General features: G+C 41.1%; 1 protein-coding gene across 1 annotated transcript in view; it reads left to right on the top strand.

Moving 5' to 3' along the window:
• RHEB (Ras homolog, mTORC1 binding) overlaps positions 1–11,574 on the top strand; it is a 39,059-nt gene extending 27,485 nt beyond the window's left edge. Inside the window, exons 4-8 of the mRNA XM_030971324.1 lie at positions 904–986; positions 5,127–5,183; positions 5,284–5,331; positions 5,850–5,931; positions 11,053–11,574. Coding sequence (XP_030827184.1) covers positions 904–986; positions 5,127–5,183; positions 5,284–5,331; positions 5,850–5,931; positions 11,053–11,145 — 363 coding nt within the window. The 3' untranslated portion in view covers positions 11,146–11,574. The remainder of the gene's footprint in view (positions 1–903; positions 987–5,126; positions 5,184–5,283; positions 5,332–5,849; positions 5,932–11,052) is intronic.
• The last annotated feature ends 608 nt before the right edge of the window (positions 11,575–12,182 follow it).

The raw sequence follows: 12,182 nt of genomic DNA, 5'->3' as shown, positions 1-12,182 counted from the left end.
TTAGATTTAAGCTATGTGATTGCACTGCTCCATCTGTTCAGCCATGGCAATAACAGAGAGGTTATTTGATCTTCAGCTAAAATTAACATCTTTAAAAGCATAGGTTTAACAATTTGAGAACTCATACATTAGGAAGTATGGCTCTTGCCAAAATGGAAATGTTTCCTGGGGGTATTTGTTGGAGCAGGTTTTTAACATTGGATTCATAGTATTTGTGTTGCATTATTTGCAATATATCAGTCTGTTTTGTTTGCCTATTTGGTCAGTCCCTTTTCTAGAGGGATAATAAATTCACTGAGTAAGTTTCTGGTGGTTTTGTCTGGTTTTCTATTTATGCAAACACTTATCCTATAATGTAAACTTACAGTTGTCATAAAGCAACTAATAACTGTATTTTTTGCATTTGATAAGCATAAGTTAGCCACAATTATTCACTTCCTGCCAGATTCCTTAGGTAATTTAGATGTGATCAGTGTCATTTGAAATTACAAACTGCTAGATCCCGTTGTCAGCTGTTGAAATGAATATTTTGAAATGTATCACCAGCAAGATAAGAGGCATAATTGCTAATTAGTGGTGGGACAGAGTGGATGTTTTGTACTAATACAAACAGATAATTAAGCAGGATAAGAGGATTGAGAAGAGCTTCAGCTCATCCATAGTCTTAGAGGGAATAAACCATAAAAGCTGTAGATTAAATTGTAGGGTATACAGACAGACTTTTAGCCTTCTCTAGGTTTGGTAAAGATGCTGCTTGTGACATTATGATGAAAAAATTCTGAATGTACTACTTATACAAAATGTCCTAGAGATGTGACCAACTTAACTGATGCTGATCTAATGGCATCAAGGTCTGAACTGTGTCACCCTTTATTTTAACTGCAATATTCATTCCTTCCACAGGATGAATACTCCATATTTCCTCAGACGTACTCCATAGACATCAATGGCTACATTCTTGTTTATTCAGTCACGTCAATAAAAAGGTAATAAAATCTGTTTGTGTTCTTCTCTTTAAATATTTTCTGGGTTTAGCTACCTCTGCTATATTTTGTGTGACTATTTTAGTCTTTCTCCTTTAGAAATATAGTAGGAGTGAATATTGATGTTTTTTCAGAAATGTCCCCTCGGACCCAAATGTCACAGACACTTTGCAGACTCATGTGCAAGGTACCATGTAAGAAATGAGACAGTGTTAAACTACATTGTTTTGAGGTGTAAGAAGTAGTACAAAGGATCATTTCAGAAGTGAGTTCATTGCTCTTGCATCAGATAGAAAGGCAGACATAAATATGAAGCTGAAGGGCACTGTACATTTATGTGAAGTACCCAAGTAGTTGCTCGATCCTTCCTTCAGCCTTGTGGCTTTTTATAGTACTGAGATTCCTTTGACTTCTTGTATTGAACTGTCTTGATTAACCATAGAAATACTCATATAAACAGCAATAGATGGCTTTTGGACTGTAAACCCTCTCCTGGCATGCTGCAGCAAATAATCCTCCCTGGAGGTTGTCCCAGGTTGTCCTTGCTGTTCCCTCTCCAGAGTCCATCTTACCTGGAGTCATGCAAGACACATCAGCCTCTGTGTGACTTTGTCATCCTCTGTTATTTCCTCCCTTCCTCTGGACATCTTGCTTTGTTTAAATACTGCTTATCCTTGAGTAGCTGTTGATTTTCTAATATTGTACAACATCTTTATTAGGTCAGCTGAAATTTTCTGAAATTTTTGTTTGAAGAAAGTGATTAAGACCTTAGACCTTTCAGTCTCATCAAGTACAGGAAAAGTTGATGCTTCCCTTCTACTTTCAAGGCAGTTGATGAGCTTTTTAGAAGTGCTGAAGTGTTTCGTATATTTTCCTCTGAATCAAACAAAACTGGTCATTTCAAGCTCTTTGATAGACTATCATAAAATACAGGTAAAGCAATTTGCCTGTTGGCTCTTTTTCCTTCTCAAAGGAAGGATACAGTCTGGTTACAAACTTCTGCTGCTTGCAAGGTCTTTAATGTTGAACAGATTTCACAGGTCGTCATTCTTGCTTTCATCTTCAGTTCTGAAGTAGAGAAGGGCAAGCACGTGTTAGGCTTTTATGTGTGTCTAGAGATGCTAAACTACCAAACTCTCTCTGGGTCTGGGTTTTTCAGTGAGAGGTTCAGTGTTGGTGCTGGGTGACTTGTATGAAATAGGAGCCTGTATTCTCTGCTTAAGTTCTTCTTAGGCTTCACTCCTAAAGCAAATACAGAAAAGTTCACTGATAAATGGGTGCTGTGAGGACAGAATTGCCTTTGACTGAAACTAGTGCACATCACTCAGGGGATTCTGCAGCCTGTGCTGTTCCCTGTTTGGCAGCTAAAGGGTGTGTTCTTTCTCAGCCACTCCAGTTGTTGCCTCATGATGTCTTGAGCTCACCAGGTGAAGAAATGAACATGTTTTCTGTGGGTGCATTCAATCAGTTAAACCAAGTTATGGTAAAAGTACAAACAGGACAGACTAGGTTAAGGCTGTAGGTCAAAAATCTTTTCATCAGTATTTATTCTTGATCAGTTTGTTCCAAGTTTGTTGTTGTTGTTTCTGCCTTACAATTTCGAAGTCCTGTCTTGTTCAATTCTTGATGTTCTGTATCAAGACAGTGTTTAGGTGATGGGAAAGATCTTCCACAGTACTCTGGTAGCTTTGATGACTTGTCCTGACAATGGGATCACAGTCTTCATCTGTCTTGACTTCTGTCAAAGTGTATATATTGATCCAAATATTGATCCAGCTGGGTGAGAGCTTTGACAGCAGACTTAATAGAAGTGTTCTTTTTAAAGTTACCAGCTTCCTGGTAACCTCCATTGGGAAGTTTAAATGGGACTTGAATGAAAGCTAATGCCCTACATTTTTCATATTGCCAGGCTCTCAGCAGCAAGGTTACTGGAAGGCTTTTGCTCTAGTTCAGCTTAATTAAATTCCAATTTTGTATCTTGCTAGGTTCCATGATTTTGTGTAACACATTTATCTGACAGCTAGTAATGGTTTTTTTTGTATTTCACACATTGAGTTGTTTGCTGTAACCCATTTGCTTAACAGAACTAGAAGGGACGTCTTACAGTCTCCAAATCTCTGTTTCACAGCTTGATGTGATGGTGCTATTTTTGGATTGGTCAGTCCTTGCTCCTTTTTGTCCTTGCTCCTTTCAACATTATTAATTTGGAAAGCTTTCTAGAACATTAATTGGTCGAGCCAATTTCATTCCTGGCAGTTCTTAGCAACTTGTTTCTGTGTCAGAATTGTGTTGGAGTTTAAATAGCACTTCTCCTGTGGTTTCCATCTTGGTCTATTAACAAGGATCAGCTTTTTATTTGTAGTATTTTCACTAAAAAAGGAAGCTTATGAAGTAACTCGGACAAGCAGACAGGTACCCGAAGTGGGGCAATGGAGAGCTCAGGTTGAAGAGCACCTGGCAGCGTTGTACAGGGGAGCCTCAGGCAAGGACACCCAGGGTGCTGTGCTGCAGTGTTTTTCTGGCTTAGGTGGAGGCAGCACACCTAACTGGGGAAAGGAAACAGTGATTGTACTGTCCCAGGGATTCAGTTAGCCTGTGGGTGGGGTGCTAAGACTTTTCCCGTTGCTTCAGACTGATAAACAGTTTTGTGGTCTGTAGCAGATGGGTTTTTGGTACCGTTCTTATTCTTTCATTTTGCAGGGTCACGTAGTTCTGTGTGTACTGATGCCTCTCAACTCTGTCACAGCCAAGCTCCATTTATCTCTTATTTTCTTAGTAGTTATGATCGTCCAAGATGAGTTCTCAAGACTAGAATTTCACTAATACTCTTTCAGCATAAGCTCCTTATGTCCCTAAAATCCTTTCATTGATTTCACATTTTTCATTGATTCCGCATTTTCCACAGTGTAATTTGTAGTATCCTGCTTGAGTTACCAGTAGCAATTTGTGCCAGATTAACTCACACTTCTGTTTACAAAGAACTCATTTTCTTGATAGGATACACTGAAACTATTAGCTGAGTATGGAGAAGCATTATGTTCCACACAGCCTCAAATATTATTGCTGGAGTCAGACAAACTGGCCCGCTTGACAGAAAATCCATCTTAAATGTGGTAGAGCTTACTGTTCTAGAAGGGAGAAATTTTGCTGCTTTGAATGGTGTTTTTAGGCACCAGGTCTTTGATTGCTCTGAGCTGGAAGTGTGGTTGATTGCTGCTCTATTTTTCAGAGTTTCTAATTCTAATTGAAATGCAGTGCAAGTCAAGACACTGCCTGTAGCGAGCAGCCTTGGAAACTGGAAAAGTTTTGGTCCCTTTTCTGTTGTCTAGTTGTGTGTCTCATCCCTGAGCCTCTGCCTCTCTTAAATCCAAGTTGTGCACTTCATGTACCAGCATTTTTTCCATAGTGTAACCAGAGGAGTGCAACATCTGCTCTTCAACCCTGTTTGTAACTTGTTCTCAGAAGTACTGAATGTCAAATGCAGTGGATTTTGTTAGTGAGGTTTTTGACTTGATATTCTACAGTACTGCTTCTTACCTCCTGTCACCCAAACTTCACCTGTGTGGTAGGGGAAACAGACAAAGAGTATTTGAATAATCACTGTTTCAGTGCCATCTTGCAGATCACTTTACTCACTTTCCACAGAAAATTGGAATTTTGGCTCCTTTTGGTTTTTACATAAATAAAACTAAGTAATTACGTATGAACTAAATGTTTGTTAAAAACAATGATGGAGCTTGCCTAACTAATTACTTTTTCTTCCAATTTGCTTGAATTTAACATACTCATCCAGGATTGTTAGACTGCAGCAGTTAAATTTCTCACTGCAGATACAAACCAGATGAGAGGTGGGAGGGACTTGGGGTGATTCTGTGTTAGATGCATCAGTCCTGGGTAATGTTATTTATTTCTGCAAATACCATTACTGGGGAGGCTGTAAGAGTAGGCTCAGGCTGGTCTCTGCTGCTGCTGGGACCAGTTTGCTGTTGTTGCACAAACGGGTAAGACTTTCAGCATCTGTGTAGTTGTGCATACATAGAGTAAGTTTTAAACACAACCTACATATGCATTTAATTGCTTGTGTATTGGGTATTAAGGATAAACATCAGAGTGCATGTGTGACTTCATCCCTTTATTTTGCAGTTTTGAAGTGATAAAAGTTATCCATGGCAAGTTATTGGATATGGTGGGAAAAGTCCAGTAAGTAGTGACACTTTCATCTCATTTCATTGCAGGCATGTTGCTAGTGCTTTGTTCAGTATACTGTAACTGTTCTGAAGTTCTGAACTTTCTTTCACAGAATACCCATTATGCTGGTTGGAAATAAAAAAGACCTGCATATGGAACGGTATGTGAACTGCAGAATGTGAGAAATGCAAGGCAGCAGCCTGCATTCCTGTGGCTGCACACGCTGGGTTTGTTCTTGGCTTTTCAGAGCTAAAATCAAATTGTAGGTTAAAATAAGTTACTGGCAAAGGAGTTGTGTCCAGAATGTGAACTACGAACTGTGAACTTCTGTTGTAATGTTGATTTTTGCTGTGAGGTTCCAGGGACAGTCATTTAACACTCTGGGTTTTTCAAAGTAAGTAACAGCAGTGTATTTGTCACAGCAGCAATTCCAGATGATATTACAGATTATGAAAACAAAGCAATACTTTGGGACAACTGCTCTTCTGGATCACAGAGCAGTTTTACCTGGCCCAGAAGTGCATTTGACAGCAGCCAAAAGCAAATGCTTTGGATCAGACTTCACAAGAATTCCTATTACAATGCACTTAAGTGCTTTGGTACTCTTGTATTTTTTGACATATCAGATTCCAATTCTTCTGCAAGTTATAAGAAACATATTTTTTTTTCTCTGACCAGGGTGATCAGCTATGAAGAAGGGAAAGCTTTAGCAGAATCCTGGAACGCAGCTTTCTTGGAATCTTCTGCTAAAGAAAATCAGGTAATGGATTTAAGAGTCACTTTATTCAAATAGCAGTGTAATGGATGACTCAGAGTTCTACTAAATAAAGGAAGCTAAAATATTTGCATGCACTGTACAGATATTTGGTGTAGATGGAAGCAGAACGGCTGTCTGCACTCAGGTTTATGTACACAGGTTTTTCCCTGCAGCTGTCAATGGGGGGAGGAAGTGAAGAACTGCAAGTTCAGCTTCACTGCACATATCAGAACACTTAGTGACAAATTAAAACTCACATCCACAGGATGGGTGGAACAGGGTCTGTTCCTTTAAACAGGAGTCACTGCTGCCAGAGCAGTGAGTTGGTGTAAGAGGATGAATCTCGTGTTTTAAGGTGCTGGGCAGGCTCAGTCTCTCTAATGGGGCAATAATCATTTTGTCTGATGTTGATGGTCAATAATTCTGCAAGTTACTTGAGTAAAGTTGGATTTTTTTCCCCTGAAAGAAAAACTTGGATTACATTTTGCCACCAGATATGGAACACTTGGAGTTAGTTTATCAGTATTTCTGTTTCTGGCTAAGACTTGGATTAACCTTGTCAAAACTGGCATGATGGAAGCATGAAATTTCTCAGTATCTTCTCTGTATGCTGGAGAGCTTCAAATACATACCAAAGGAAATTAAACTGACAGTGTAAAGAATAAACCTGTTAAAAATGTCTGATCTTTTTTTCCACCCCTTTATTTTAAATAACTTCTGGATTAGGCAAAGCTGTTGCCAGTGCTCTTTTTCATGTGGCATATGTTCACAATGTGCAACACCACAGCAATTCATATCCAGCAGAAGAATATCTTACTGATAAATTTTCTGGAGTTTTTATTGCTCTTGAACCAAGAAGGAAGAAATCGTGTTTATGTATGTAAAGAAGCTACAAGCTTTGTAGGATGCTTGGTATGCCCTGTGTGCTAACTTGCTGCACTGACCAAGTCCCCTGTACTGCCATGTATTTGTGCTCCTGTATGAAGTTGAGCTGCCAGCTGGAGTTTATATATCAAACATGGTACCCTTCAGGGAAATCAAAATGGCAATTGTATGTCAGATACTCAGAATCCTGGACAGTCTGTACAAATCCCACCAGAAGAATTCAGAAGTCCTGTGCATTCTGGCTGTCAAAGGTCTTCCTTTCTGCAGGACCCTTCAGAACAGTGATCACAGGTCGCTGTAAATTCCATCCCTCTGGGTTTAGCAGCAGGTTGTTAAAAGCAGGTGCCTGAACACAATTCCTGCTTCATGCCTGCTATATAATACACTTGGGAAATTTGTCCATCTTCAGAAGTCTGGCAGATCAGATGTCACTGCTGAGATGGGTGCCTGCAGCATGTGACCATCCTGCTGCTCTCTGGGTGTTTCCTTTGGAGGCTTGGGATGTGTGGAATAAAGTGTGGAGGAGCCCAACACTGGCACAGCTGCCTCAGTCTTCTCACACACCTTCAGCTCTGCAGAGGTGGAAGATTGAGTTTAGAGAGCCAAGTGTGGAGTCTGGAGCTGTGGGGTGCTGGGGGAAGAGGAGACAGCAGGCATTGTAACATCCCTCCCTGTGAGTTGGACCAGGAGCACTTCTGAACTCATTTGGACTCTCTCCTCCAAATCCTAATGTGACAGCATCAAAAGAGCTGATACATAGACTTCTGTCAGAACAGGGCATCTTCTCTTCCTCTGGAGCTGTGTCTGGTCTAGGGGTGGGGGGAAAAGGGTTTGTATTGCATTTGGTAACAAGCTGTGTTGTCATTTTCCTGGTACTGAGTGCTCACCTTACGTAAGGCAACATTACTGGAAAGAGAAGACTGTTGGCACTTTCTGCATTGAGGTTCATCCAAATAATCACCTGTACTGGCTTGGTACTGCAGATGCAACTTGACTATCCAGATTAACTCCAAACTCCTTCCAGAAGTGCTTCAGCCTCTGTTTGCTTAACAGAAAGCTGGTTTATGCTTAAGGCATGAGCTAAACTGGATGAGGGATTTGGAACTTGAGCAGAGAGTTCAAAGCTTCTTGACTGAGGGTGTATCTCTTAATTCTCTCTGAAACCAAGCCCATCTGTATTTGGAGGAGTTGGAGCAGAAATGTGACAATTTCTGGTGTGCTGGTCTGAGATGGGTTGTGTACATGATATTCTTCACAGTGGTGAGGAGAGGGAGTTCCTGATAGCAAAGGCTCTTTTCCCCCTCTTCTATTTTCCTGCTTTTCCTCCCCCAGCCCCCCAGAAAATCCTTTTTGGAGCATCTGTGAGAGTCCAAGGAGCATAACTCAATTATACTGGGCAATTAAAATAGTTCTATAGATTAACTTAAACTATGCATATTCTGCCAAGAGTTATCAGAAGATAACATGTCCCAGAAGTGGCATGACTTGGAGGAGATGGAAAGTGAGAGAGGCAAAGATTAAAGCTGCAGTGATGATAAATGATAGTGGCTGGCAGGAGTTCTCAAGGTCAGATAGAACTGAGTATGTGCCAGCTGCTGCAGAGCTGGATGACCTGGTAGGACTTTGGGAGGAGCCTGCATATCACCAGCACATCAGTCATCAAGGGAAATCCCTGGGCTTTGGGAAGGCAATCCTGACACATAATGGAAAAGACCTCTCTGAGATGACTGCTGGGCTGGTACTGTCATGTCTTCAAGCTGCTTAATTATTACCAGCCATGTTGCCCTGCTTTGGCTAACTTCAGGAACTTTCAAGTCCTTTCTTGTGGAATTCCCTAAGCAGTGTCACCTAGGCTGTGGTAGAGTGCTTCATCTTAGTCCCAGTGCAGTAACATCACTCTTGGAAACACAACCAGAATCCAAAGTGGTCTTAAACCCAGGTGAAGCTGGAAGCCAACTTCTACTGAGACAATTTAGGAAGCAACAAGAAACTAAATTGTGTTCATCCAGTTATGCAAAATGCATTAGATAAATTGCAAAAGGATCAAGGAAGTAGCAAAAAAATTTGCTTCTTACCAAAATGGAGCTCTCCTAAAAAGAGTTGCTTGGTTGTGCTGCTTTTTTCAAGGGCAGCTTCATCTTTGAGCTCACAAGATGCTCTGCTTAGTAAAGGCTTCAGAGTAGTTTGGAATCCAGGGATCTGACATGTTTGAACTGGCAAAGGATGGGGGGGAAAGAACCCTCTTTTACCTGGCTATTATTCACATTCCTGTGCCCAGTTCTGTTCTAGGATAAACCAGTAGTTGTGAGCAGCTGAGGGTTTCCTCTTTGGAATAATAAAACAGTTGCCAAAGGGTGACTCTGGCAGTGTGGGCTGGATTTGGGTGGTTGCACCTTCCTGCTGCCTCCTGGCAGCATATTCCCAGCTCCCTGCCTGTGCAGGATCTGCCTCCTGAGCTGCCTGTCTTGCTCCCACTGAGGGCACATCTGCAGCAGCAGCTGAGCCTCTGCTGTCCCTGCTCACTGCTGGGCTCTGTGGGCTGCAGGTGGTGCCCAGGCTGGCATCGCTTTGCTTTGCTCAGGGAGAAAGGTAGAGGGAAAAGCCAGATGGCTTCCAGTGGGCTAGGTGTGACCCACATTCCAGAATTGGACCATATGGAGGCAGATGCATATAAAGTCTGGCTGCATCCTTTATTCCTTGTCACACAACATCTCCCTGTGTTGTTTAAATGCTCAGTCTAAAACTCCTCAGTACGTTTGAGCCGAATGCCAAATTCCAAGGCGTTCGCTGTAGGACAGTAATTAAACCTTGCCAGTGAATATGTATTTTCTGTGAAATGAATTAACAAACCCTGTGAACTCCTACATCCTAGTGCTTCAAACAGCACATCTTTGACAGGGAATGTGCAGATTTTTGGTTGACAGAGTAAGTTGTGCAGGTTTTTTAATGGGTGCTGTGAAACGTGGGCAAAAAGACTTTGTGTATTAAAATGAAACCATTGAAAATTTCAACTCTAAGGAAACAGTGGTGCTGTGTGTTTGTAAATCAGTGTATCACCAGGTTTTGATTAAGGGAAGCTCTTCATTAGTGGAAGCAGTTTGATAGCAACTGCAGTCCTGGCCATGGTTCTCCTAAAGTCTTAATTTGCCCAGGAAATGTGTTGTATCATTACTGAACTAAACGAGCCTCTTCTCCCAATTCTGTTGGGATTCCAGGAAACTCCATTATACGGAGGAATACCCTGTTTTCCAGCTGGTGAAGTACTTTAAATAGTTCCAGAAATTGTACTGTGCACAAACAGTATAAATGTAGGAAACTAACATTAAGTCTCATCTTGCGAAGATTGCTGTGGGGCTTCAGTCAATGAGATTAATTTGGAAGTGATCCAGTTAAGAATTATATCTTGTGGAGGTGGAAAAACATCTGTTAAATCAGAATATTATAGCCATAAATCATAGGGTGCTCTTCAGCCCGCTGATTAAAACCAACAAACCCCCTTTTTATCTTCTTTCTAGCACGACTGCTTTTATATAATGAATATACTTTCCTGTGCTAGGAATTCCTGAAGTGGATGGCCAGAGGTTGGATCAGATGTCAGTGTGAGATGGTCTGGAGACCATTTTCAAGCTGAAGATTCACACACTGAAGCTCTAGTCATGCAGTTCAGGCTATTTAAAATGTAACTCCTTTTCTCTCAGGAGGACTTTATCAAAGGATATTGCTCAATATTAGTGACAGTTCAGCTTGTGCTTCCTGCTAGTGTCCTTGCACTGTGTCTAATACAGATCTTACACAGTGAGAAAATCAGTAGTAAAGTCACCCCCTCATACTGAGCTGTGCGAAGTCAGTGTTGAGAGCTGAAAAATCTGCTGCCTTCTGAAATTATTCATTATCTTAAAAGATTACTGAGAGCAAACTGATTGGTTTATTCTCCAAAGCAGCACAGCATCCAAACCTTCTATGCTGTCAGTCACTCAGGACAGGCTCACCATACAGTTATTAGCTCTGTTGTGAATCTGGCTCAGTGCTTGCCCTCCCTGCTGAGGATTGCTGGGGATGGGGGTTTGCACTTCCCTTTGAAGCTAAAATTACTGTGTTTGCCCTCCTCACTTCTGGAATAAGCATTGGATGTGTGTTTATCTGCTGATGTAGTTGGTAAAACTGCTAATGTTTTTTGTTACTCTTTCAGTAAGTGAGCAGCCTCACCTTCCCTCCTAAACTTGTGCTCTCTCTTTGCAGACTGCCGTTGATGTTTTTAAGAGGATAATTCTGGAGGCAGAAAAAATCGATGGGGCAGCTTCACAAGGGAAGTCTTCATGCTCAGTAATGTAATTCCACTGCAGAACCTGAAAACACTGGGAATACATTCTACCTGAAGAAGCAAAACTGCCCATTATCTTTAAGGATAAACTATGCTTCTTTTTTTTTTTTTTTTTTTTTCAATTTTTTTTCTTCTGTTAACCTGAAAGATAAACAGTTGGTTTGGAGCCTTTCCCTTCAGATTATGTTAAACTCTGACTCCTGTGCAAATGGCTTCACTTCCATTTTCAAATTTTAAGCAATCATATTTTCAATTTATATATTGTATTTCTTAATATTATGACCAAGAATTTTACTGGCATTAATTTTTCAGTGTAGTTTGTTGGTTAGAATAATCATCAAAATGATGCATATTGTTACACTACTATTAACTAGGCTTGGATATCAGTGTTTCTTTGTGTTAAATGTATACTTGTAAATAAAATAGCTGCAAACCTTAAATGTTCTGTTTATAATTTTTTGTTGATTACTCCATATCAACTTTTTTTTTGGTTTTTTTGTGAAAAATGTTCACCTGCTGACCTTAAGAGAAGGCCTGAGATCCTTGGAGCCAATGGATTGTTTGACTATTGCTCGGGAAGTTGTTTGCGAGTGATCCCAAACGTTTTTGCTACTGGAACTCCAGGCTGGCCAAGCAGCTCTGCTTTGCTTTGTGCCCGGTCACGGGAAGGAGAGACAAGTGCCAGCTTTATTTGGAAGGGAAATCCTGGGTTTCAGTCAGAACCTGCTCTGTGTTTTTGCTCTGTAACCGTTGAGTGAAGGGTGCGCAGAGCCGCCCCGAGTTCCTGCGCTATGGACTGTTCACGCAGGCTTGTGGCTGGGAGTGCTGTCAGGATGGAGTGGATTTATCCAGGTCACAAGCTTAGACTTGTTAAGAGAACAAAAATGTCATTTAAAATAAATTGCACGTCCTGAACAAATCGGTGTGGGCTGTTTGTTGTGAATTCCTGTGCTCCTGGTAGAGGTGAGCGGCCTCCTGCTGCCTGGCTGGGCAGAGTTCAGGGTTCCTGCACAGCTTTCCTGACCAGCTCCAGGCTTTTCCTTGGCTT

This window comes from Camarhynchus parvulus, chromosome 2, assembly GCF_901933205.1.
Source record: "Camarhynchus parvulus chromosome 2, STF_HiC, whole genome shotgun sequence".
Lineage (NCBI taxonomy): Eukaryota > Metazoa > Chordata > Aves > Passeriformes > Thraupidae > Camarhynchus > Camarhynchus parvulus.
This window is presented reverse-complemented; position numbering and strand designations above follow the sequence as displayed.